Raw genomic sequence first — 27716 nt, 5'->3', positions numbered from 1 at the left:
AATCTGTACTATCACACTGGGCATGGAGGTTAATTGGGTGTAATTGAGCAGTACAGACTCATGGGCCTAAAGGGTTTGTTATCATGCTGTATGACTAAATTTTAAAAAATTAAATTAATTTTTTTTTAAAGGAGGATGAAAGGGGCTGCCAATGGAGTTGACCGATATAGGCTCGGTAATGACAATGAAGAGAAGATTGGATAGGTACATGGATGGGAGCCCCATGGTCCAAGTGTGATGAAATAAAGTGGAATAAATAGTTCGGCACAGACTAGATGGGTGAAAAGGCCTGTTTCTGTCCTGAATTGTTGTGTGGTTCTAGTTCTTCCCGTGTCAGTCCAGTGGCACTGGAACATGAGAGGCAATTTGAACGCGTTTACTCCAGAGAAGTTCGACGGACTGTGCTTTGAGCTCCTCATTGTGGTTGAAGACTCAAAGTAGGCCCTAATGACAGACCCACCTGTGAATATTTATTTAAATAGTCTCGTTCTTTCTCTTTTTTCGATGCCCATTATCTTTTTATTTGTTTGTGACATCTTGTAAGTTTAGTTATTCATAAATTGTTGTTAGCGAAGCAGCAGGTGGTGATACCGGCATCGCCTACGGCTCCTAGAACGCTTCCACCAGCGTTGTCTCCGCTCCATCCTCAATATTCATTGGAGCGCCTTCATCCCTAACGTCGAAGTACTCGAGATGGCAGAGGCCGACAGCATCGAGTCCACGCTGCTGAAGATCCAGCTGCTCTGGGTGGGTCACGTCTCCAGAATGGAGGACCATCACCTTCCCAAGATCGTGTTATATGGCGAGCTCTCCACTGGCCACCGAGACAGTGGTGCACCAAAGAAAAGGTACAAGGACTGCCTAAAGAAATCTCTTGGTGCCTGCCCCATTGACCACCGCCAGTGGGCTGATCTCGCCTCAAACCGTGCATCTTGGCGCCTCACAGTTCGGCGGGCAGCAACCTCCTTTGAAGAAGACCGCAGAGCCTACCTCACTGACAAAAGGCAAAGGAGGAAAAACCCAACACCCAACCCCAACCCACCAATTTTCCCCTGCAGCCGCTGCAACCGTGTCTGCCTGTCCCGCGTCGGACTTGTCAGCCACAAACGAGCCTGCAGCTGACGTGGACTTTTACCCCCTCCATAAATCTTCGTCCGCGAAACCAAGCCAAAGAAGAAGAAGAAGACTATTGGTTACCATCTCTGTATGTAAGATAGCCTGCCTCTGCGCTGACTGTACAAGTGACTCCTCCCCTTGGAATCCCCTAATAAGGGCTGTTACGCCCAGACCCTTGCCCCAGTACGAGCTCTGAACTCAGTCCAAGCAACTTGAGTGTATATACAGTTTTAAGCAATTAAAAGCCTATTGTTCTGGCAACTTCTAGTCTCATCCCAGCAGAAAGTCAGTCTTTCATTGCATCTGCACATTGCACATTTATATATGATCATAAATTATTCATTCATTCATGAGCTGCATGGTCAACATGGTGGTTGGTGCAATGGTCTTACAGCATCACTGACCTGAATTCAAATTCGTCTCTGTCTGAAAGGAGTTTGTATTTCTTCCTGTGTCTGCATGGAGTTCCTCCGGGAGCTATGGTTTTCTCCCACCCATCCAAGCAGATGGGTGGTTGTAGGTTAATTGGTGTATTTGGGCTCATGGGCTGGAAGGACCTATTACCATCTTGCATGTCTAAATTTAAATATAAAAATTGTAATTTAAACCTTCCACACTATCCACAACACCTCCAACCTTCGTGTCCTCTGCAAACTTCATCTGAATAGTTGTATATATCCTTGGGAGCACTGAAATTTAAGGTTACGATACTGAAATTTCAATAAAAGTAAATAATTCATTCAATGGCAGAGGTTTGAGCCACACTTAGAGAGCTCAGTGTTCATCAGATCAGAACTGCAATGAGATCCATTCTCGTCCTAAAATTGACTACAATTCAAGAATCGTCATCTTTGGCTTCCTTTGCTTCCTCTTGACCTTCATGATGGATTGCTTTCTCTCTGGAAATGATGTGTCTCCTTCCTGTTTCCTGCCAAGCCAATTTCCTCCAGCTGCTTCTTCTTTCTACAGTTTTCTTGTTTACCTGATCTGTCCCCTGGCTGGTTCTCAATCCTAGCTCATGGCCAGGAGCCATGTCCCCAGAATACAGTGTGAATGACTCTTTCTTCAAGTGCTCTAATCATCCTATCCTGTAACACCAATGCTCGCATTCCCTGGCATCCTGCTGTTCCAACTCAACTGGCCTTTTTCAAATTCCTGAGTCCTAATCCTTGGCCACCCTTCTTGCAAACTCATGCTCGAATTTCTACAGTGAGGTTCCTGTCACGGTGCACCAGTGAGACAAGGCACCAAACAAAGATGTAAGGAGCACCTTCTGTAATGGTGGGGGGTGAGGGGGTGGGGGGCTCTTCCCTGCATGGGAATCCTTACAGACATGAAACACACTGCAAATTCCACTGGGAATTTAATGGGGAAAATGCATCCTGTGCAATGCAGCTCACATCAGGAAGTGCTCAATTCTCTCAGAAATGGTTATTAACATGTTTCTTCTGGGAAGAGTCGACCTTCATTTGCATAGTACTGAAAAAGCAGTGCAACAAAAAAGAATTTCTGAGTATTAATTTTAATGTATATATTTTTTAAATTTAAGCATGCAGTAAGGTAACAGGCCCTTTCAGACCATGAGTCCATCCCACCCAAATACACGAACTAACCCATATACCCCATACAGTTTTTGGAGGGCGGGAGGGAACTGGAGCACACGGGGAAAACTCATGCCGACCCAGGGAGAATAAACACTCCATTCAGACAACAGTAGATTCAAACCCAGGTCACGGGTGCTGCAATAACGTGGATATAGCCGCTCTGCTAGCCATGCCGCCCTTGCTGTATCTGTGCTTAAGATAACTTTTGCAACTTTGTGAGGAGGTTCTCTGAGATAGCATGTTATAAAGGAACAGAGAAACTGAATAAAGCTCAAGAAATTTGCACAGAACATCACAGAATAAGACCCCAGGCTTGTCAGCTATTTAAAGGAATTAGTGATCTTCCATAACAGTAATTTATATTATTGTTTTTGGTGCCTGTGGCAAGAAAGAATTTTAGTGCATATGTACATTGTGCTTATTTATATGACAATGAATATCTTCAAGATTATTATTACACAAAATTATATTTAGTCAAAAGGCAGACAAAGATTTGCCATCTACAGAAATTGGCTGATGCCCCTTACAGTCAGAGAAAGAGAAGCAAATGAGAGACCCCAGAGTCATCGAGTGTCTGTGGTTCACTTCCAGCACTCTTGTAGCCTCTGCACCTACACAGACTTCAGTCCAAACCATCAGCAACCCAAGCTCCAGATCCAAACCTCCGATATGATCAGGAAGCCTTCAGAGCCTGATGCTCCTCAGGAGCCCCTTCCGCCTTTGACACCCTCTCACACCTCGATTCCGATACCTGGCACCCCCCCCTCCCCCCCACCTTCAGCCAGCCTCGAAGCAGTCTCCAGCAGTCTGCAACCCTGGTGTGAGTCTGACTTCAAGTTGCCAGCAGCCCGTACCCTACGTGGGTTTCTTGCCTTGAATCACCAACAGCTTGTTGCCTGTGTGTGTCTTTCAGCTGCAAGGCCCTTCACTGGTCTGCTGACATGGTCACCATCCTTTAATGTCGTCTCCTCTGCTTCTTCTCAATTGGGGGGGGGGTGTTCTCCCCATTTCTGGTGCCATGCGCTGGTCCGCTACTCCCCCAGAGTCTGTAACCCCCCTTGAGGCCACTGCCGAACACGGGCTCTACCGTCAGTGGCTCAAACGCTGCGGTCACAGGATTTTAAAATGAAACACCATTGGATCTCTTAACAGACTGTTTATCGTCTGTATGGAGCTGTTGGTAGTTGAACAGGGCGGTTGAACCCTGTGGAAGAGCATTGTGTCTCCACTCCAGGTCCACACTATTGACAGCGCAGCTGTTACAGCAGGTCTGGCTGCACCACCACTTTTTTAAACCAGATAATAATGCCTAATGATTTTCTTGTCACATACATTGTACAAAATTCTTATTTGCTGCTGTCAAACAGGATTAAACCTTGCAATTCTTTCACGCAGTGCTCAAAAGGCAGATAAAACCAGATGGCATTAATATTGACTTCTCTGGCTTTCACTAACCCTCCCCCCCCCCCCCCCCACACCCTCATTCTCTCTCCATTCCCTGTCTCCTTTCGCACAGATATGAATTATCACATCCAATGTACACCTTTTGTTGGTCTGGATTCCTTCCCCATTGGTTGAACTTTGAGACTCTGATATATCTGGCTTTCGGCTTCTCTGAATTTTCCTTGAACCGGGGCTCAGGCCTGAAATGTCAGCGATGTATCTTTGTTTCCTTTAGAGGCTGAAAAGATCAGCTGAGTTCCTTCAGCATTTTGGAGTTTTTACTATATTTTAGCATTCCCTAAACTGGGTTCTGTGAAAAGGCATAGGGGTTCCATGGAAGAAGTGGCGATCTGTGTGGGTGAAGCTGGTGACTGCAGGCCAGAGTCGGCACCACACTGTGGCTGGGGTGACGCACAAGGGGTTTTTTGGGAGCTGTGGCAGTGGCATGAATATTTGTGGTATGTGCAATGAGGGGGCTCCGAAATACCTGTCACCTACAGTAAATGAACAACAGGAGGGATGCATGGCCGTCAGTGTCTGACCTGCTGGGGCAGCCCGGGCTGTGGTGGGAAGTGAGTGGTGGCAGAGTGCCCAGTCCTATGGCGGGAGAGCGTGGGGCGCCAAAGGTATCCCGTGCCCATGGGGGGGCAAGGTCAGGTGGGCTTTACTCAAGATCAGCCCAGGCTCCGGGTGGTAGTTAATCCGCTTCTGGTGAGTTATTTGCTTTCTTACTATGCTTGTGTATATAGCAGGTCTTTTAAACTGTAATTGACAATTAGGGTTCTGCGATTTCCAAGTGTTCCCCAATAGGGTTCTATGAGCTAAAATGTTTGGGAAGCCCTGCTGTATTCATTGTTGCTTATTGCCTGTTAGCCTATGCTCCTCCCCTGCTCATTCTTCCCTCTTCCCTCAGCCTTTTTATTTAGCTGCCTGCCTGCTTTTTGCTCATACTTTTAAAAGGGCTCAGGCCTGAAACATTGGTTATATATCCCATGAACGTTGTGAGACCTGCTGAGTTCCTCCAGCATTTCTGTGCTTTTACAAGTTTCCCCTATTTAATTTTTACCCTTGGGAGGAAAAACATTTTCATGTACAAAGTTTGAAGTGATTTTTGATTGAATTGAAATTCGTATTTATCTGATGCTTTGATGAAGGACCCCAACCTCGAACATTAATCATTCTTATTCTCCCATGGACACTGCTCTACCACTGAGTTCCTCCTGCAGATTCCAGAATCTGCAGTCTCTCATGTATCTCTATATTGTTATGAGCCCAGAGGACCCCAAAACCCAGCCGCAATAGAAATTCACCAAGACAAATGGTTACTTAAACAAAAGTTGCTTTCAATTATCTTTAAACATGAAAACAGGATCAAACTTTAACTTATTACTATTAACTTAACCTAATTCAACCCCCTTTTAATTCTAAGCGCATGTGTATGTAATGTGTGTGTAAGTTCAAAAAAGTTCTTTGACTCACAGTCCAATCTCACTTCTCACTCCTTCAAGTTCACTGGTTGCAGGCAATTCTTAGACTGTGCACAGAATTTAACTTATGAATTTCACCAGGCTTTGGTGCTTGAAAGGTAAATGGTTACCGCTCAAGAAGGTTCTTGTCGGTTTTCAGAGAGAGATTTGTTGCTCATTGGACAACCACAACTGATTCCTTCTGAACAGCCACTTCAGTGTCTTGCCGAAGAAATTTGCCCCATCAGGGTTTTCCAGATGATAACCTCTTTCTTTCAGGTCACCACAGAGTTCCTTTTTGTTTCCCTTATTGCAAGTGAAACATTATGCAGCCAGCCATCTCCTCTTGTATGGACCATAAGGGCTTTGACCAGGCTGAACTAAGAACTCACAACCCATCTTCAAAATGGGGTTTTTTCCACAAGCTTGTCAGCTTGTCCTGTTCCAGTCCCAGCTGCTGCTGAACTGTAGAACTTAATTCTCTTTCTCTCTTTCACACACACAGAGAAAACCACATGGCCCTCTTAGAACAGCAAACAGACTGCGGCTCCAGACCCAATCTTCCGAGTTCATTTATCTGTTACTTTCTAAAACAATATCCATTACTCCACAGCAGGTCCAATTAACACCTACTTGTGAAGTCCTTATAGGCATTCTTCAAAGTTTGTGCAAAGGCACCCGGAGCCTGGATCGTCTGGCTTGAGCAGAGCTCTGGCATTTTAAATGAGATTTGTTTTAAAGTGTGTATGTGACCTACTCCAAAAAACTTGCCCCTGTATATCTCATTTAAAACATATCTATACATAATATAAAATTTAACATCATCTGTCACATATGTTTATGTTGTGTAACTTATTCAGAAAATGCAAAGTAAAATCCAACATCATTATGATTCCCACTATCTTTACTCACTGGTTTTATATGGCACTTGGCCCAGGAACAAAAGCACACATTACTGATCCTGGCTTTTTAGTTTGCATGGGAACAGGCTTTAAAATACAGCATTCAACATCTCCATCTTTCTTTGGCTTGGCTTCGCGGACGAAGATTTATGGAGGGGGTAAAAAGTCCACGTCAGCTGCAGGCTCGTTTGTGGCTGACAAGTCCGATGCGGGACAGGCAGACACGATTGCAGCGGTTGCAAGGGAAAATTGGTTGGTTGGGGTTGGATGTTGGGTTTTTCCTCCTTTGCCTTTTGTCAGTGAGGTGGGCTCTGCGGTCTTCTTCAAAGGAGGTTGCTGCCCGCCAAACTGTGAGGCGCCAAGATGCACAGTTTGAGGCGTTATCAGCCCACTGGCGGTGGTCAATGTGGCAGGCACCAAGAGATTTCTTTAGGCAGTCCTTGTACCTTTTCTTTGGTGCACCTCTGTCACGGTGGCCAGTGGAGAGCTCGCCATATAACACGATCTTGGGAAGGCGATGGTCCTCCATTCTGGAGACGTGACCCATCCAGCGCAGCTGGATCTTCAGCAGCGTGGACTCGATGCTGTCGACCTCTGCCATCTCGAGTACTTCGACGTTAGGGGTGTAAGCGCTCCAATGGATGTTGAGGATGGAGCGGAGACAACGCTGGTGGAAGCGTTCTAGGAGCCGTAGGTGGTGCCGGTAGAGGACCCATGATTCGGAGCCGAACAGGAGTGTGGGTATGACAACGGCTCTGTATACGCTTATCTTTGTGAGGTTTTTCAGTTGGTTGTTTTTCCAGACTCTTTTGTGTAGTCTTCCAAAGGCGCTATTTGCCTTGGCGAGTCTGTTGTCTATCTCATTGTCGATCCTTGCATCTGATGAAATGGTGCAGCCGTCTACTCCAGTCATAAACTGCAAGTGTGCGAGGTGGCAAGAGAGCAATCATGCAATTGTTTTTTTTTTTTTTTTTACACCATAAATCACATTAGCCATGATATACACTATTTCTTTTCACACATATACAGTTACTTTTTCTCCCCCCCCCCTTTCCTCCCAAACCACCCCCCCACCCCCCCCCCTCTCATCCATTTTAGGTATACAATCTAGGTTGCATTAAGCCAGTCAGACAATGTTGTCATTCAACAAAATTACACCAGAAATTCTACTGAGTCCATTCTTTTCTTTCCTTCTCCTTCCATCAACTTAGGTAATGTTTGTCCCCGGTAGGTTTTCGCTATTGTATTTAATGTAAGGCTCCTATACTTGTTCGAATATTTCAATATTATTTCTTAACCAATATGTTATTTTTTCTAATGGAATACATTTATTCATTTAAATTTGGTAGTTTCTTCCTTTTAATTTGGTTATGTATTCCATTAATATTTAAAGACATATAGTTCCGCGTAGCCCTTTTATATTTTGTTTATCTTCTCTTTCCGTTTTTCCATCATTACCTTTCCTCCTTTTCCATTTCTGTTTTCTTATTTTCAACTCTTTATAAGACAACATTCCTACAACATCTAACATTTTCCTTATTCTCCTATTTCTATCTTATTTATCCCCAATCTCCCCTTCACCTCCTGAGTTGTCCTTTATCCCTTGTCGGACAACCACATCTCCCCTCTCCATTTGGATTTGCGAATCCACTCGCAAGCGTCAACTGATTTTGCAGTGACCGCTATTTCCCTCCACCCCGCCTCCCCCAGAAAAGATTTCACTTTTCATATGTCACAAAGGTCCCTCTTTTAATTCCCTCCTTATTCTCTCTATTCCATTACCTTCCCTTATTAATTCTTGTCTATACTATCTATATTTTCCTCTAAGTACAGATACATTCATGTATGCTCATTGTCTCTATTCACTCTTATACCTCTTTACCTGCATACATATCAATCGTGATCATTTTTACTCTCATTACCCGTCTTCATCCCTCAGTCTATTTTTGTCTTTACCCACATACATATCAGTCGTGATCATTTTAACTCTCATTACCCGTCTTCCTCCCTCAGTCTATTTTTGTAATTGTTCTGCAAATTTTCGTGCTTCTTCTGGATCCGAGAATAGTCTGTTTTGTTGTCCTGGAATAAATATTTTCAATACCGCTGGATGCTTTAGTATAAATTTATACCCTTTCTTCCATAAAATCGCCTTTGCTGTATTGAACTCTTTTCTCTTCTTTAGGAGTTCAAAACTTATATCTGGATAAATGAAGATTTTTTGCCCTTTATACTCCAGTGGTTTGTTGCCCTCTCTTACTTTTTCCATTGTCTTCTCCAGTACCTTTTCTCTTGTAGTATATCTTAGGAATTTTACTACAATAGATCTTGGTTTTTGTTGTGGTTGTGGTTTAGAGGCCAATACTCTATGTGCCCTTTCTATTTCCATTTCATGCTGTAGTTCTGGACATCCTAGGGTCTTAGGGATCCACTCTTTTATAAACTCCCTCATATTCTTGCCTTCTTCATCTTCCTTAAGGCCCACTATCTTTATGTTATTTCTTCTGTTATGGTTTTCCATTGTATCTATTTTTTGAGCTAGTAGTTCTTGTGTCTCTTTAGTTTTTTTATTAGATAATCATGCAATTGTTGACAACACCACTTGACATCACAGTTCATGCCCAGAGGCTCTTCTGTTGAGCATTTTATGGACACTGTCACCTCAGGTCAAGTCAAAAGTCAAGTTTATTATCATCCGATTGCTCAAGCAAAGCCCAACAAAGCAGCGTTCTCAGGTCCTCGGTGCAAAAGACGTACACACACACAAATATTGTTTTGTGAATACGAAAATCTCAAATGGTTAGTGTGAGCAGTTCCTTTGCTTGTTCAGCATTCTCATGGCCCTTGGGAAGAAGCTGTCTGAATCCTTGATGAAAGGCTCAATGTATCTTTATTTTTGCTACAGTATATGGAATACACTGATTGACCTGCTGAGTTTCTCCAGCATTGTTTTTTTTTACTTCTGTACTGTCCAGTGCACCAGCGGTGCGAGTATAAGACAGCTTTAATAAACTAATATGTACACTAAGAGGGTCTTGTCTACCTGCAAGACAAACCTGGAAGGCTGGACTGTAGCTCTGGACTGCTTTATAGACAAGGTCACTGGGATGACCCCTGGTGACCTAGTGGTGGAATTACATCTCCACCACAACTTCAACGTTTCACAAGCTGTTTCTCAACCTGGTGGTACTGGCTTTGATCCTCCTGTATCTCTTTCCCAATGGGAGCAGTTGAAAGATGCTGCGTGCAGGGTGGAGGATTTTGCATGCCCTCTTCAGACATCGATCTGGTAGATCATAACAATATGGTGGGGGGAAGGAGACCCCAGTGATCCTCTCTGCTGCTTTTATTGTCCTATGGGTTGTCCTGATCCAACCAAATTGCTGTACAACCATGAGAGCATGCAAAAGAATCTGCTGTCTGAGAAGCCTGAAGAAATTCAGCATGTCCCCATGAAAAGTATCCAATGCAACAGCTTGATGTAGGAACTGTTCTATCCAAGTATGCAAGAAACTGCAGACGGTTGTGAGGTGTAAAATATGAATGTCTGCAGATGCTGTGATTTTAGTAAAAACAGAAATGCTGGAGAAACTCAGCAGACCTCACAGGGTCCATAGAAGGTAAAGATATTTGGTTGATGGTTTTGGGCCTGAGCCTTTCTTCAAGGAATGAGTAAAAAGCCGGAAGGCGTCTGAATCAAAGGCTAGGGAAGGAAGAATGGGCAGGTAGAGGAGTACAGACTAACAGGCAAAAGATGCTAATTGGATATGGATGGGACACAGGAGAGAGGCAAGGTGAGAATTGATTGTAGAAGGAGGGGTTGTTTTGAGCTCTGTGGATACAGGGCTAGGGGAAAAGGAGACAGAAGCAGCATTTACACATCAGGTTTTATGGACAAAAGCCGCATTATCACCTGTTTTCTTTAAAAAAAGCGTATTTACCACTTTTGTTAAGGACTGAATAGGCAGATCATGCAGTCCCTTTATGTAGCCTAGAGCAGCATGCCAGCTTCCCTGCTGCCTGACACCACCCGCCGCGCTGGCTGACAGGTCCCCCAACCCACTGCCTGACACCCCCCGCCACGCTGGCTGACAGGTCCCCCAACCCATTGCCTGTTGGCCCCACAGCCCTGCTGCCTGACAGCTCTGCCAACCTGATCCTTTTCTCCTCTCTTCCCTTCCCTCTCCCTTCCATTCTCCCTTCCTCTTGTCCCATCTCCCCCCATCAGCCCCACTCCAATCCCACTGCCCTGCTGCCTGACAGCCCCGTCAAGAGTGGGCAGCATGAGGGAGCGGTGTAGGGCGGCATGAGGGAGCGGGCAGCATGTTGGAGTGGTGTGGTGTGGGGGAACTGAGCGATGTGAGGGAGTGGGCACCATGAGGGAGCGGGGTGAGGGTGTGGCGAGGGAGCAGACAGCTTGATGGAGTGGAGCAGTGTGAGGGAGTTGGTGGACGTAAGGGAGCAGGCAGCATAAGGAACGTGGTGGAGTGAGTGAGCACAGCCTGACAGCTCCATGGGCATTCTGTGACAGCGCAATGTGGCGATAGGGCTCTCAGCATGACATCAATCATCTTACCTTCCTGTTTGGAGCCACTTTCAACGGCAATCCTTTTTCTCCAACTCTGACATTACCACCCTTGGCGGAGGGAACCTGTATCGTGTTGGACCCGTCAATTCACCTTTGAACTTTTATTCAGGTAAATGAAGCACTTTAAAGGCAGAGGAAACCTGTCTTTACAAATTGCTAATTTTCACTATAAAAGGGCCTTTAGTGGCTTCAAGACAGAGATTCTCTGGATTTCCTATGCTTCATTTACCTGCGACAAGGCAAAAAAGCGGGATAGGCATGTCCATTTCCCTCCAGGTTCCCTCCACCTAGGTGCCTAGTGTCAGAGGTGGGGCAAAGTCGCTCCACCTCCTGCCTAAAGGGACAAGCACTGAAACCGGCTCGAAAGGGGGATGCCTGATGACGACGCGGTGACGTCCTCAGCAATGTGACCAAAGTTTGTCCATTGCTTATTGAAAACACAATGCTGAAGAACCTCAGCAGGTCAGTGTACTTTATATTGTTTCTTCTTTGGCTTGGCTTCGCGGACGAAGATTTATGGAGGGGGTAAAAAGTCCACGTCAGCTGCAGGCTTGTTTGTGGCTGACAAGTCCGATGCGGGACAGGCAGACACGATTGCAGCGGTTGCAAGGGAAAATTGGTTGGTTGGGGTTGGGTGTTGGGTTTTTCCTCCTTTGCCTTTTGTCAGTGAGGTGGGCTCTGCGGTCTTCTTCAAAGGAGGTTAGCAAAGATAAAGATACGTAACCAACATTTCGGGCTTCATACCTTGATAGAGGGGTCAAACCTGAAACGATTAAACTTGGATCTTTGTCTTTGCCATATAAAGTACACTGACCTGCTGAGTTCTTTTTACTCTCAATATAACCATTTATTTCACAAAAGTGTAATGTTTAACTAAACTGAAACTAGGGCAGAACATGTGGCAAGAAAAATATTATAAAGGGACAATTATACACTGATAGGGGCAGTGGAATTGACTTGTTTGAATTTTTAAACTGTGTGAATGGAGCTGGTATCAAAGGCATTTAACTATTGGAAGCCACCTATGGCCCAAGACAATGCCTCAAGTTTGTGTGCTGGTGGGAGGGGGAGTGGTGATGATTTTGAGGGCAGTGAACTTTGAGCGACCAAAAATTCCATGAGCTCTGACGAGCACGAAGGTCGCAGAGGGAGATGCCAGTGTCTTTAATCTCCCGAATTGTCTGTATTTGTATAAACATAACTTATTACAGTTGTCATTAAAAGTGCTTAATTAATTCCCAGTGCAATAAAATACCTGCACAGCTTCTCAGAGAAGCGCGAGGTGTCGGTAATGTAGTTCTCCGGCAGAAGTGATATTCTGGGGAGTGATGTTCAGGGGAGTGATTTCAGGGGAGTGATGTAAGGTGTGGGGGGTGATGTTAGGGGAAGTGGTGTTCAGGGGAGTGATTTCAGGGAGCGTGATGTTCAGCGGAGTGATTTCAGGGGAGTGATGTAAGGTGGGGGGGTGATGTTAGGGGAAGTGGTGTTCAGGGGAGTGATTTCAGGGAGCGTGATGTTCAGGGGAGTGATTTCAGGGGAGTGATGTAAGGTGGGGGGGTGATGTTAGGGGAAGTGGTGTTCAGGGGAGTGATTTCAGGGAGCATGATGTTCATTCAGGGGAGTGATTTCAGGGGAGTGATGTCACGGAAAGTGAGGTTTGGGGGAGTGATGTCAGGGGAGTGATGTAAAGTGGGGGGGTGATGTTAGGGAAGTGGTGTTCAGGGAGAGTTATGTTCGGGGACAGAGTGTGGTTTTCACTGTGGGACATAACGGCCATGAAGACTGCTTTCTGTCAAAGATCTTTTGAAAGCAATAGGCTGCGAGAGCGATTCCTTCGAAGCCCTTAACACACGCCCCCCCCCCCCCCCGACCCCCTCCAGTCTGTTGCCTCAAGTAAAGATTACGCGTTATTCAGATAACAGCTAAAAATCGATCCTGTCTCGAAAGTTGCACTGTGCTTTCCCTCGGGTGAACTGTTGTCCGGATCCTTGTGCAGTCTTGATCTCAAATGCAGCAAAGATGCAAAAACAAGAAAACCTCTTCCTGCTCTCATTTTTTAAAACATCTCTTTTCATAAACATCTCCTCTGGTGCACAAAACAGTGAAATGTTCACCTTAAAATGCCCTTGTTCCTTTTCTCCCACTCCAATATCTGGCACAGCCCTCAACAATAATTATTGTGTTCAGAGCGATTTCACTTCCTGGCGCGTAATGTTCCACATCACAGCAGAGGGTGACGCTGCTGTGAATCACGTGCCACCTCTTTTGCCCTGGAAAGCCAGATTGCTATGTAAAAGGACTCAGCAGTGTAAACGCTGAATCCACCTTTCAGATTTCCCTTTTGCATCGATCATGAATTGGGCAATAAGGTGGCTTCTTAATGTAAAAAGGGCTAGAGAGTTGTGAACACAGCTTAGGCCCTCACGCAAACCAACCTCCCTCCGCCCCCCCCCCCCCAAACATAGAGTCCATCTGTACATTCCACTGGAAAGCTGCCAAGATAGTAAAGGGCCTATCCCACTCCAGGCACACCTCCCTCTTTGTTGGGCACACATTACATGAACTTGAAAGCACCGACCTCCAGCTTCAAGGACAGGTTCTTTCCTGCTGTTATCAGTCTCTTAGGTGGTAACACATAAGAGGGTGCTAATGCTGGAATCAAGAACCTACGAGGAGAACTCAGCAGGTCAGGTAGCATCAGTGGGAGCAAATGAAAGGTAAATGTTTCAAGTCATAAACTTTATCGAGACAGGTTAAACACGGTAGAGAAGTCAGTGTAATGTGTATAGGCTAGGAGGCATGGAACAGGGATTGTTGAAGTACGCAGAAGTGAAACATGACGGACAGAGGCAGAGGATTAAGTTGATCTTTCACTGTCAAAAAGATGACACCCTTGCACTGCTTTTCATTGTACTTTTCTCTTTAACCTGCACGGTTGGCATAGCGGTTAGTGCAACGCCTTTACAGCGCCAGCGATCGGGACTGAGGTTCAAATCCCACACTGTCTGTAAGGAGTTTGTACATTCTTCCTGTGTCTAAGTGGGTTTTCCCAGGATGCTCCGGTTTCCTCCCACCGTTCTGTGGGCCGAAATGGCCTGTTACCGTGCAGTATGTCTAAATTTAATTTTTTTTAAAAAGTTAACTTACTGTTATTACTACTCCCAACTTTGTTGGAACCAAGAACTATAGAGCATTACAGCACAGAAAACAGGCACTTTTGCCCTTCCAATCTGTGCCAAACTACTATCTTGCCTAGTCCCACCAAATTGTTCTCAAATGTTAAAATTGAGTTCACATTCACCATTTCAGCTGGCAGCTTATTCCACATCCCCACCACTCTCTGTGTGAAGAAATCCCCACTAAACATCTCTCATCTTTAACCCATGTCCTCTGGTTTGCATCTCACCTATCCTCAGTGGAAAAAAACCTACTTGCATTTACTCTATCTATACCTATCATAATTTTAAATATCAAATCGCCCCTCATTCTTCTGCGCTCCAGGGAATAAAGTCCTAACCTCTTTAACCTTTCCTTGTAACTCAGTTCTTCAACTTCCAGCAACATCCTAGTTAATCTCACTGCACTCATTCAATTTTATTGATATCTTTCCTAAAGTTTATTTATATGTTATTATTGAACTATAGGCTGGAAAAGTTAACTTGCCTGGATGGCATGTCAAAGGAAGCTTTATGCTGAATCTGGGTACATGTGACAATAAACAATGCCATTCATTCAATTCAAATTAATTCACAGAGGACTGTTCCACCACTATTCTAAGATTCCCAGCACCCAGATGCTCTGTCTACCTGTGCAACCATCTTTAAAGTGCTATGTCCCTGCATCCCTCCACATACACTGAGATTATTTTCCTCTGGATGAGGCAGAATTGCCACTTATTGGTGGTGCAAAAAACTGTACTCAAAAAGATATGTACACATGTAAACAAATAAAGAAATGTAAACAAACTGACTGTGCAAAACAAAGAAAACAAATCAATAAGATCCAAAAATAAGAGTCCCAAAATGAGTCTCTGATTGAGTTTGTTGTTGAGGAGTCTGATGGTGGAGGGGTAGCAGCTGTTCCTGAACCTGGTGGTGCGAGTCTTGTGGCATCTACACCTCTTTCCTGATGGCAGCAGTGAGAACAGTGTATGTGCTGGGTGGTGTGGATCCTTGATGATTGCTACTGCTCTCTGATGGCAGCATTCCCTGTGGATATTGTCGATGGTGGGGAGAATTTTGCCTCTGATGTCCTGGGCTGTGTCCACTACCTTTTGCAGGACTTTCCACTCAGAGATTTTGGTATCCGCATACCAGGCCATGATGCAGCCGGACAGCACACTTTCCACCACACATTTGTAGAAATTTGCCAGGGTTTCCAATGTCATACCAAACCTCACAAGCTTCTAAGGAAGTATAGGGGCTGATGTGCTTTCTTGACGATGCTATTGGTGTGTTGGGGTCAGGAAAGATCCTCTGAGATAGTGACTCCCAAGAACTTAAATTTGCTCATCTTCTCCACTTATGATCCGCAATCATCACTGGATCATACACCTGGTTTTCACTTCCTGAAGATAACAATCAGTCTGGTATCCTGACCTCTACCTTGCTGAGGCCAAAAGGCAGCTCTCAGACACCCCCTCCTACCTACCCTTCCAACAGGACCCCATAATGGGCTCATCAAGCCACACTCTTCAACACCTTCTCCTACCTCATCACCTCTGGTCACATCCCTCCCACGGCTGCCAACCTCATTGTCTCCCATCCCTGGCCTGCTCGATTCTACCTTCTATCCAAGAACAAAAACCCAACCGTCTGGGTAGACCCATTGTTTCTGCTTGCTCTTGCCCCACCGAACCTACCTTGACTCTATCTTTTCTCCTTTGGTCCAATCCCTTCCCACCTGCCTCTGAGACACCTCACACCCTCCATCTCTTCAATTACTTCAGATTTCCTGAACTGGACCACCTCATCTTCACAATGGGTGTCAAACCCTTTATACCTCCATCCCCTGTACAGGGAGGGGTCTTAAAGCACTTGGCTTCTTTCTGGACCAGAGACCCAACCAGTCACCCTCTACCACCACCCTCCTCCACCTGGCAAAACTTGTCCTCACTTTAAACATCTTCTCCTTTAACTCATCTGACATCTTCCAAATAAAAGGAGGAGCCATGGATACCTGCATGGATCTCAGCTATGCCTGCCTGTCTGTGGGCTTTGTAGAACAATACATCCTGCAAGCCTACACATGCAAGACTCCTCAACTCTTGCTCCGCAATATAGATGACTACATTGGGGCTACATGCACCCACGATGAAGCTTGTCAACTTCATCCACTTTGGCGCTAACTTTCACCCCGATCTGAAACTCATCTGGTCCATATTCGACAACACTCTTCCCTACCTCGGTCTCTCCATCTCCATCTCGGGAGACAAGCTTTCCACCAACGTATATTACAAACCCACTAACTCCACAACTACCTTGACTATACTTCCTTACACTCTGTCCCCTGCAAGGATTCTATCCCCTTCTCTCAATTTCTCTGTCCCCACCGCATCTGTTCCCAAGATGAGATCTTCCATTGCAAATCTTCCAAAATGTCTGCCTTCTTTCACAAATGTGGCTTCCCCTCCTCCACCATCAACTCAGCCCTCAGCTGCATCTCCTATATTTCCCGCTCATCTGCCCTGACCCCCTCTGCCCCCAGACAGAACAAATATAGATTTCCCCTTATCCTCACCTACCACCCCACCAGCCTCCGCATTCAACACATTACCCTCCTGAATTTCCAGCACTTACAACAGGATCCCACGTCTAGACATATTTTCCCTTCTCCTCTCTCTGCCTTCTGTAGGGACCACTCCCTCCATGAATCCCTTGTGCACTCATCCCTCCCCACCAATTCCCACCACCACCTCCCCCCCCACCACCCCACCCCGGCATCTTCCCCTGTGCCACACTTGCACACACATCTCCTCTCCTCTCTCACCATGGTCCGGGGCCCCAAACAGGCCTTCCAAGTGAAACAACAATTCACCTGTGTATCCTCAAGATGATTTATTGCAACCGGTGCTCCCTTTGTGGCCTTCTCTACGTCAGAGAGACTAGGTACAGATTGGGAGATCACTTCACTGAGCACCTTCACTCCGTCCGCTACAGTGACACAGACCTACCAGTAGCCAATTATTTCAGTTCTGTGTCACACTCCCATACTCGCATTTCTCTTCATGGCCTCATGTACTATCCCACCAAAGCCACCCATAAATTGGATGAACAACACCTGATTTTCCCTTTGGGCATCTCCAGCCAGATGGCATTAACCTTGACTTTTCTGGTTTCTGCTAACCAAATCTCCTCTTCCACCTTCTGCCTCCCCCTTCCAATTCTCCTCCCCCTTCTCTCTCTATTCACATAGCTATCCCTCCTCCCCTTGCTTGCCCTTGTCCCCTCCTCTCTTCTCCAACTATTACCTCCTGCCTTTGCAACCATGCCTCCCCCCACTCTTTTACTTGGACGCCTGCTGACATTTTTCCATCCACGCCCGAAACGGTGATGTATTTTTACCTTTGCTAAATAAAGCAGGTTTGACCTGCTGAGTTTCCCCAGCTTTGTGTTTTTACTTCAACCACGGTGTCTACAGGTTTTCGTGTTTCACTTTCAAAAATTAGTTCCTTGGTTTTGGTGATATAGAGTGGAAGGTTGTTGTTGGTGTACCATTCAGCCAAGTTTTTAATCTCCCTCCTGTATGCCAACTTATCGTCCATTTTTATACAACCCACTACCACGGTATCGTCAGTGAATTTGTGGATGGCGTTGTCATACCGAGCCACACAGTCATAGGTGTAAAGTGAATGGAGCCGGGGGCCAAGAACACAGAAACCTGAATGTGTACCAAATCTTGAGGCACTCCACTGATCATGGTCCTCCAGTCCAAAAAACTGCCTTCTCCCACTACTCTTGATGTTTTTTTTATCCAATTTCTATCCAATCGTACTTTGAAATGGAGATCTTAGCTTGAGAATTATGCGCTGATTAAAACTCAACTGTCACTTCCTTATGCCAAACAAATAGAACAGACTGTAATGAAAATGGAGGTGAGAAAAATCAACCAAACACTTGCATGCTTCTGATAATAATTCATAAACTGCACTTTCTTCTCTCTTAGGAGCACCTCATCGAAGCTAACGTTGACCAGTTTCGATGTGCCATCCCACAGGAGTCCGATAAAAGGGTACTTACAGTATTCAATAATTTCTTCATAATGCAGAAAGTGTACATCTTTGCCGTGATGAAATCTGAAAGCCAAATGCATGCAAAATTAGCTTGACGCTAGGATACAGCGATGGTTGCTTTTCAGACAGCGGGCTTGTGACCAGAGGTGTAGCGCAGGAATCGGTGCTGAGTTTGTCATTTACATGAATGTTGGAGATGAGAATAGTTAGTACATACATCCTGGGCATTAAAACTAGTGCTATAATAGGCAATGAGAATGGTTACCTGAGATTACCCTGGAATGCTAGTGGACCAAGGAATGTCAGATAGATTGTGTGAGGTTGCCTTTTGGAATGTCAAATGAGGCCACGGCTCACACAGTAAACATGAGGTCCTGGTGACCGTTGTAGAACAGAGACGTCTATGGGTGCAGGTATGTAGTTCCCTGAAAGAGGCAATGCAGGTAGACCTGGTGGTGAAGAAGGTGTGTGGCACACTCGCACTCATTGTTCAGGGCCTTGAGTACATCAGTTGGGATGGGAGTGGACTCAATGAGCAGAGTGCTCTTAAATCTTATGGTCATGACAGCTTGAGTTATAAGGACAGCAGGAATATTTTGTTTTTTCTGGGGTGCAGGAGAATGAAGAAGAGGTATACAAAATCATGTAGATAAAATGATTGGTCATACTCTTTTTCCCAGCATGGCAGAGCCTAAAACTAGAGGGCATAGGTTGAGGGGGAGGAGAAAAAGATTTACAAGGGGCCTGACGGGCATCTTTGATAATGAAGAGACATTTGGACTGTGTGTCGCATAGATAGAGAAGAGTTAGAGGATGCGGACCAAGTGCAAACAAATGGGGCTTACTCAGATGGGCAATTGGTTGGCATGGACAGGTTAAGCCTGTTTCCTATACCTCATGATTACAGTGAGGGGAGCAAAATAAAAAAAAGCAAGACAGGAGAGTGAGGAGAGGGAATGGCTTTAGATAGATTTCAGGGGTTTATAAAAAAGGAATATGAAATAAGAGCATCAATGATAAGTTACATTTGTGCCACAGAGAGTCAGAGTGGAAACAAGCCCATGCTGACTAAAATATCCCACCCACACTAGTTCCTGCATTTGGCCCATATCCCTCTAAACCCGACCCATGTATCACTTTCAATTGATATTCATTCCATTACAAATTCCACGAGACCAACATCCTGGGGCAATTTTCACCTGAAGCTCAACCAAACAAGACACACACATACAGTGTAAGCAAGAGCATTACACAACTTGATACCTGGCCACCATAACTTGCCCCTCATGTAAGTAGAATGGGAGTGTGGAGAGAACCAGTTACGCAGGGTGACACGGTTAGCGTACCGGCTAGCGCATCAGGTCCGGGGTTCAAATCCTGCGCTGTCAGGAAGGAGTTTGTGCATCCTCCCCGTGGCTACGTGGGTTTTCCCCAGAGGCCCCAGTTTCCTCCCACCCATCAAAATATGCCAGGGGTTGTAGGTCAATTAGGTGTAATTGAGCAGCACAGGGTGGGATGTTACCATGCTGTATATCTAAGTTTAAATGAATGTGGCTCTGTGATCCAGCATAGACTTGATGAGCTGAATGGCCTTCTTCTATGTGATCAGGGAATAAGGAATTGGAATCCTGTTAATGCAGGGCTAAGAATTCTCAGTTTGTTTTTCAGCATATATTTGCACTTCTCGACTCATCCCTTAAGAGAAATGGAGGTAGGGAGTGGGCTATTGACTGTGTGGGAGGGATATAGTTGAATATAGAGTGGGTTAATAGGGATTGGCACCATATTGTGGGCTGAAGGGCCCCTCTTACACTATAATGTTCCAAGTATGTGTCTGCTTTACACTGTGTGTGCCACAGGTCAGACCAAATCACGGAGCAATGTGAAACTTGGAATAGGAAATGTTGGATTGTTATTTTCCAAGGGGACTCTATATGATACTCTATATGGTTCATCAATTTAATATGGCATACATGACATGCATTTTTAATTGAAATCTCAGAATTTAACGTTGTATTTTTAGCTAACTGAAGATGCATTCTCATTTCTAGATCCACCGGAAGCAATTTATCTTTCCCATTCAGCATTTAATTATACATTGATGCAAGTGGTAGAATCTGACAGTTACTCTGTGACCCTTTTAAAAGTCTACTTCTACCACCTACACAAGTGAATTATAACCACATTATGCTGGTGTGTTTGCAGTGTTCTCATTTCGGTTGCTATAGTTACTTCTTGTTCTTTTTTTTTCCGTAACCCTGACAGCGAATTTTGTCTGGAATAATGAAGGAAAAGGAGGCCAAGAAAATACAGATTCTTCCAAAAGCACGGCAGGTCCCTCGACAAATAGTAAGTTGGTACAGGTTACTGTAAAGTGGGCAATGGAAATGTACCCAACAATGGACACCGAACACTTGTAGAATTCTGTTGTTCTGTAGCCTTGAACCACAGAACATAACAGCACAGAAACAGGCCCTTTGGCTCTTCTAGTCTGTGTCAAACTATTATTTTCCTAAGTCAGACTGACCTGCACCCAATCCATGTTCCTCCATAGCTCTCCCATCCATGTACCTGCCCAAATTTTGCTTAAATATCAAAATTGAGCCTGTGTGTACCAATTCAGCTGGCAGCTCGTTCCACACTCCCACCACTCTCTGGGTGAAGAAGTTCCTTCTAATGTTCCCTTTAAATTTTTCCCCTTTTACCCTTAACTCAGGTTCTTGAGTTTTTATCTCTCCAAGTCTCAGAAGAAAAAGCTTGATTACATTTACTCTATCTATACCCCTCATAATTTTATATACCTCAATCAAATCTCCCCTCATTCTTCTACACTCCAGGGAATAGTCCGAACCTGTTTTAATTTTCCCTGTAACTCAATTTATCAAGTCCTTGCAACTTCCTTGTAAATCTCCTCTGCACTCTTTCAAACTCATTGATATCCTTCCCATAGCTAGGTGACCAAAACTCAAGTTCAAGGTCAAGTTTATTACCATCCGATTGCACAAGTAAAACCTGACGAAATAGTGTTCTCCAGTCATCAGTGCAAAGCATGCAGAAACACAACAACCAGACATAACACACATACAGACAAACAATACATACGCATGAAGATAGATTTTTAAAAATAGATAGAGGTTTGGTAAATATTAGAGTCTCAGATGGTTAGTGGGAGCAGTTCCTTTGATCATTCAGGAGTCTCACTGCCCGTGGGAAGAACCTGTTTCTCAGCCTGGTGGTGCTGGCTCTGATCCTCTTGTATTCCTTTCCCAATGGGAGTAGTTGAAAGGTGCCGTGTGTGGGGTGATAGGAGTCCTCAACAATTTTGCATACCCTCTTCAGACAACAATCCTAGTAGATCCCATCGATGGAGGGAGACTTCAATGATCATCTCTGCCCCTCTTATAGTCCTGTGAATTGTCCTCCGATCTAATTCTCTGCAACACCGTACTGCACTGATGCAGCCGGCCAGGATGCTCTTGAAAGAGCCTCTGTAGAAATTTGACAGAATTGTGGCCAGAAGCCTTGCCTTCCTCAATCTTTTCAGGAAGTGCAGTTGCTGTGGTGCCTTCCTGACAAGTGAGGAGATGTTGGTTGTCCACGATAGGCCCCTTGTTAAGTGAACACTAAAAACCTTGGTGCTCTCCACTTTCTCCACTGTAGAGTTTATTGTTGGGTAGTGGAGGGTGGTTGTCCCTGGTCCTCCTGAAGTCCACAATCATTTCCTTCATCTTGTTCATGTCGAGACTCAGGCTGTTACTCACACACCATTTCACAAAATTTTCCACCTCTTCTCTGCAGTGTGACTTATCGATATTGCTGATGAGGCTGACCAGTGTGGTGTCATCTGCAAACTTAATGACTGTTGGCGCTGGATCTGGTGATGCAGTTGTGGGTCAGTCGCATAAACAGGACCGGGCTGAGCCTTATGTTGCGCCTGCACACAATACTCCAAACTGCACACAACATTCCAAATTTGGCCTCACCAATGTCCTGTACAACTCCTATACTCAATACTTTATGAAGATCAATGTGCCAAAAGCTCATCTTTACGACCCTATCTCCCTGACACACCACAATCAGGGAATTTTGTACCTGTATTCCCAGATAACATCAGTTCTAGCACATGTTAGCATTGGCCTTTATGAATCCAAGTATTAAGTGCAGGAGTTGGGCTGTTACGTTGAAGATATATGAGACATTTGTGAAGCCAAATTTGTAGGATTGTGTGCAGTTTTGGTCACCGAACTACAGAAAGGATATCAATAAGAATGAAAGAATGCAGAGAAATTTTGTAAGGGTGTGGCAGGGACTTGAGGAGCTGAGTTATAGGGAAAGGTTGAATAGGTAGGAATTTTATACCAGGATCATCAGAGATTTGATACAAAATGATGGGAGGTGTAAACAGGGTAAATGCAAACAGGCCTTTTCCACTGAGGTTGGGTGTACCTGCTTAAATGTCTTTTCAACATTGTAATCATACCTCCCTCTCCTGCTTCCTCTGGCTGCTTATTCCATATCTCGGCAATCTCCGTGTGATGAACATCTGACTTAAGGACAACCCGTAGTTAAGAACAAATTGTTCCCCAATTCACACATCCACATAATGTTACCTCATGAATGCAAGACATTGATGGAATGAAAGTAAGTGTTAACTTTTAATCATTATCTCTTTTTTTGCAGAGAAAGGTAAAATCTATACTATATACTGTGTTTGTTTTATATACTATGACTAATCGATGCTAAATAAGAACCGATCTGACTTGCCTTCAATTTTGACGTAAAGACAGACTTATGAACAGATCTCATTTGTAACCTGGGGACTGCCTGTACCCACCATCCTCTGTGTGAAAAAGGTTGCCTTCCAGGTCCCTTTCAACTAGTAGTTCTCAACCTTTTTCTTTCCACTGTTTTAATCGTCCCTCATTGGCTCGTTATGTGCACGGTTTCGTAACTCCAAAGGAATGGGCCAATGACAATTTTTCTCAAGCAAAATATTTCAGGAACAATTGGGTTTAGAGCAGTGGTTCTCAACCTTCCCTTCCCACTCACATAACACCTTAAGCAATCCCTTACTAATCATAGACCGCCGATGGCATAGGGGGTACTTAAAGTAGTATGCGAGTAGAAAGATAAAGGTTGAGAACCACTGCTTTAAACCTTTCCCCTCTCATCTTAAATCTACTGCCTCTAGTTTTCCATTCTCTGATCTTCTTCTAAGAAATGAAGAATGTGATTTTTTTTTCATTTGGCAGGATAGATAAAATATTATCTCCATTGGGAGAGATGACAGAGCTGTGAGATAAAAAGTGATCCTGGTATCCTGGCACATTTATTGCTCAAGGCCACAGAGCTGATACAAAAAGAAATTAGGCAAATAACAGGGTGTTCTCATTTATTGTTCAAAGGATTGAGTACAAAGGTTAGGAGGTTAAGCTTCAATTATGTAGGACATTAGCGAGACTACATTTGAACTAAAGGAAAGGTGCCATTATAATGGAATTACTTTAATGAAGGGCTCAATAAAGGACACTGATTGACCTGCTGAACTTCTCCAGCATTTTGTGTTTTCACTTCAGCCACAGTGTCTACAGAATTTTCTAATTTACTAATGGAGTTCAGAGAAGTTTACAAGCTTCATACCTGGAAAATTAGGGCAGGTTACCAAACAAAGAAAGGTTGGTCAGGCTTGGTTTTTATTTACTGATGAATTAATCCCTTTTTACTATTTTTGTTAGTCATCCCTTTGCTGGTTCCAGAGGTTCTCCACATCATCAGTTTTCAGTTGACACCATTTCTGCAGCATTTATTATTCATTAAGTAGCTGAACTGATATTTCTATATTGGACCATTTCCGGTTTTCATGGACAGCAGTGGTGTAGCTCATTGAGCCACTTCCTCACAGCTCAAGTGACGTGGGTTCCATCCTGACCTCCAGTACTATCTGTGTGGAGTTTGGATGTTCTCCCTGCGACCTTGTAGGTTTCACCTCTTTTGCTCTGGGTTCCTCTTGAACACATGCGAGATGGTCAATTGACTTGCCACAGGAAATTGCCCGAGGGTGGTGGGCGAATTAGTGGGTGTTAGCATGCATATGTGAGAGATTAGTTTACAGAGTAGTTCATTGGGGAAAGGGATGGATCCAAGGGGCAGCTTAGAGTCAGTGGGTCTCCTTCGTCAAGTTACCGGACAAATAAAAATAATGTTGTCCTTGCTCTGTTCTATCTGATGTTTGCCTGGAACTCGGCAGTCTGTACTATGTTTTTACTGCAGTACTATGTAGGTTGAGGATTGTAAGAGTGAGTCTCAGTCACCCAGAAAATTTACATATTCGGCATCCGCGATCCCCATAGGTGCCAGATAATGGGGATTTTACATTTTTTGGAATGTAATTTTCAATCTATTCTCCCAATCTTCAATATACTCTTTCTCTGCAATTGTCTTTATTTAACTTTAAAAACAATATTATCATGCCATCTATGTCTATCCCACCAACCACTATCTTTGGGAGTCTTTGAGTGCCATATTTCCATGAAACTCTCAATGCGAACATACTTTCTAACCAAAGGTAAATTCACCCTTGAATGACCTGGTTCTAATTTTAAGTTGTTCTCTTGTTTAGAACTCCTCACCACGTGAAGCAATTTAATATTTCAATCATTCACAAGAGAACACAATCTTCCAAAATCAAGCAAATGTTTGCTCAGGGTTGTAGCTCTTCCAGAGCCAATCTCTCCTTCCTGAGTCACTCTGCCCTGAAGTGAGATCTGACCTGTACATCTGAGGTATCACTTCCCTGCAGTTTCATATTTTAAATATTGTTTTTAATATATCCATTGATCCCTGTTAATCGTGTTGTCTTCCCATTGAAAGCAATTGGCAGGGTGAAAAGGCCCATTGCTAAATTTGGAATGACCTGAGTCAACATTTATAGCTTTTTGCCAATCTGTTTGGGTGACTAAAATGTGTTTTGACTTTTAAGATGATTTGTTCTTTCGGTGGATCAGTCTGACTCAGTGGAGAAAGTGTCTTGTTATTGGGGGATTGTAGGATACGTAATGTTGTTCCATTGCTTAAGAAAGGTTCTGAATAATCCAGGAAATTTAGGTCTGTGAGCCTGACATAAATAGTGGTTAAGTTTAGGAAGGTATCCAAAGAGACCTGATATCCAAGTACTTGGATAAATGGGCAGATTAAGGATGGACACATGGCTTTGTGCATGGTAGGTCATGTCTAATTAATCTTGTAGAGTTTTTTTTGAGGAGGTTACCAGAAAAGTTGATGAAGAAAAGGCTGTAGATGTTGTCCCATATGGGAGGATAGTCAGGAAGGTTCAGATGCTCAGTGTTCAGGATGAGATGGTAAATTGGATCAGACATAGGGTCTGCAGGAAAAGTTGAAGAATGGAAGTAGAGAATTGCCTCACTGACTTGAGGCCTGTGACTAGAGGTGAATCTGAGGGATTGTTGCTGGGACAATTGTATTTTAATGGTTTAGATGATAATGTAGTAAATTGAATCACCATGTTTGAAGATGACACGAAGATTGGAGGTGTAGTGGACAGCAAGGAAGCCTTTCAAAGCTTGCAGAGGGATCTGGACCAGCTGAAAAAATGAGGTGCAAAATGGCAGCTGGAATTTAATGTGGGAAAATGTGAGAGGTATTGCACATTCGGAGGACAAACCAGGGTAGGACACGGTAGGGTACTGTGATAGAATAGTGGAATCTGGGAATACAGATGCCCAGCTCCCTATGGTCATAAACCTTTTGGCACATTAGCCTTCATAAATCAAAGTATTGGTTTATAGGAATTGAGATGTTATCTTGAAGTTGTAAAGACATTGGTGAGGCTACATTTGGAGTGTTGTGCACTGTTTTGGTCACCTAACTACAGGAAAGAATTCAATAAAATTGAATGAGTTTGGAGAACATTTACAAGGATGTTAGACTGAGGAGAGTTACAGGGAAAGGTTGAATAGTGGAGTTCATCAATGATGAGGGGAGATTCGATAGAGATATACAACATTATAAGTGGTATGAGTAAATGCAAAGCAGGCTTTTTCCACTGAGGTTGGGGGAGACAAAAACTAGAGGAGGTGGGTTGGTGTGGTGCCCTGTTAGACAGAATCGGACACTCACAAGGTACTGTACAACAGGCTTTAATCCACAAAGACTTGCACAGAGCCAGGCTGGCTGTGGCTGCAGCAACTCAGTGTGAGGCCTCAGGAGGCTGGCGCAGGCTTATATCCTGGAGGGTGATTGACACCCGACCGGGTGGGGCTTGATCCATTCAGGCCGACTGATTGGAACCCAGCAAGGTGTTGTCCTGTCCCTTTACACTCTTGCAGGTACAGAGGTTGCCCCCTGCAGTAGGCCGGTGGTGTACCACCACATTCACCCGCTTCTTTAAAATTGTCCCGGAGGGGTGGGGGCAGTAACAAGGAATTGCATCCACTGTGTACATACAATATTTACAGGTTGAGACGATTCAGCGGCCACCGGTGTTTCTGTGACCGTCATAGGACTGGCTCCTGGTCACTGGTCAGAGGGGAAGTGGGGGGGCTGGCGGCAGGGATTTGTGTGGCTGGTGTGGTGCTGCACGGAGGGGTGGCCAGGGGGGCTGGGGTCGACGTATGCGGGTCGTATTGGGTGGGTGGGGGGACGGGTTCGTCTCCCAAGGCTGAAGCAGGCCCCTGGTGGTCAAGGAGTCCCTGCGTGCCCCATAGCTTCATGGGGACGGGGATGTATGCCTGGTCAGCGTCATCCTGGGTTGGAGGGTGGCATGGTGTGGTGGATGCTCCTGCTGGTGCCAGGTCCCTGGTTGAGACGGTGTCCTCCCTGCCACTGCTAAATATAACTTAAGCGTAGTTATGGTTTGCATGAAGGAGGAAAACCTGCTCCACCAGGGCTTCGGCCTTGTGTGTCCGTACATGCTTACACAGAAGCACCAATCCAGGGGATGTGAGCCATGCTGGGAATGACATTCCAGTCACCGACCTCCTGGGAAATGAGAACAGACATTCGTGAGGGGTCTCGTTGGTAGCCCGAACAGCAGTGACCGAATGGCATGGAGCGCCTCGGGCAGGACGTCCTGCCAGTATTCAACGGGCCACCCTTTTGACCTGAGAGCCAGGAGGACTGCCTTCCAGTCCACCCCATTCTCACGTTCCACTTGCCCATTGCCTCTTGGGTTATAGTTTGTTGTGCAACTGGTCACGATACCCCTCGCCGTCAGGTACTGGCGCAGCTCGTCGCTCATGAAACTAGACCCCCGGTCGCTGTGGATGAAGGCGAGGTAGCCAAACATGGTGAAAATCTGCCCCATAGCCCTGATGACGGTGGCCGTGGAGGTGTCCAGACAAGGGATGG

General features: G+C 44.9%; 1 protein-coding gene across 2 annotated transcripts in view; it reads left to right on the top strand.

Annotated features, from left to right (window-relative positions):
• cfap99 (cilia and flagella associated protein 99) overlaps positions 1 to 27716 on the top strand; it is a 264896-nt gene that overhangs the window by 87104 nt on the left and 150076 nt on the right. For both annotated transcript variants that reach the window (XM_069942179.1, XM_069942185.1), the window contains exons 8-9: positions 18284 to 18349; positions 20616 to 20699. In XM_069942179.1, coding sequence (XP_069798280.1) covers positions 18284 to 18349; positions 20616 to 20699 — 150 coding nt within the window. The remainder of the gene's footprint in view (positions 1 to 18283; positions 18350 to 20615; positions 20700 to 27716) is intronic.

The sequence above is a fragment of the Narcine bancroftii genome, chromosome 1, assembly GCF_036971445.1.
Source record: "Narcine bancroftii isolate sNarBan1 chromosome 1, sNarBan1.hap1, whole genome shotgun sequence".
Taxonomy (NCBI): domain Eukaryota; kingdom Metazoa; phylum Chordata; class Chondrichthyes; order Torpediniformes; family Narcinidae; genus Narcine; species Narcine bancroftii.
This window is presented reverse-complemented; position numbering and strand designations above follow the sequence as displayed.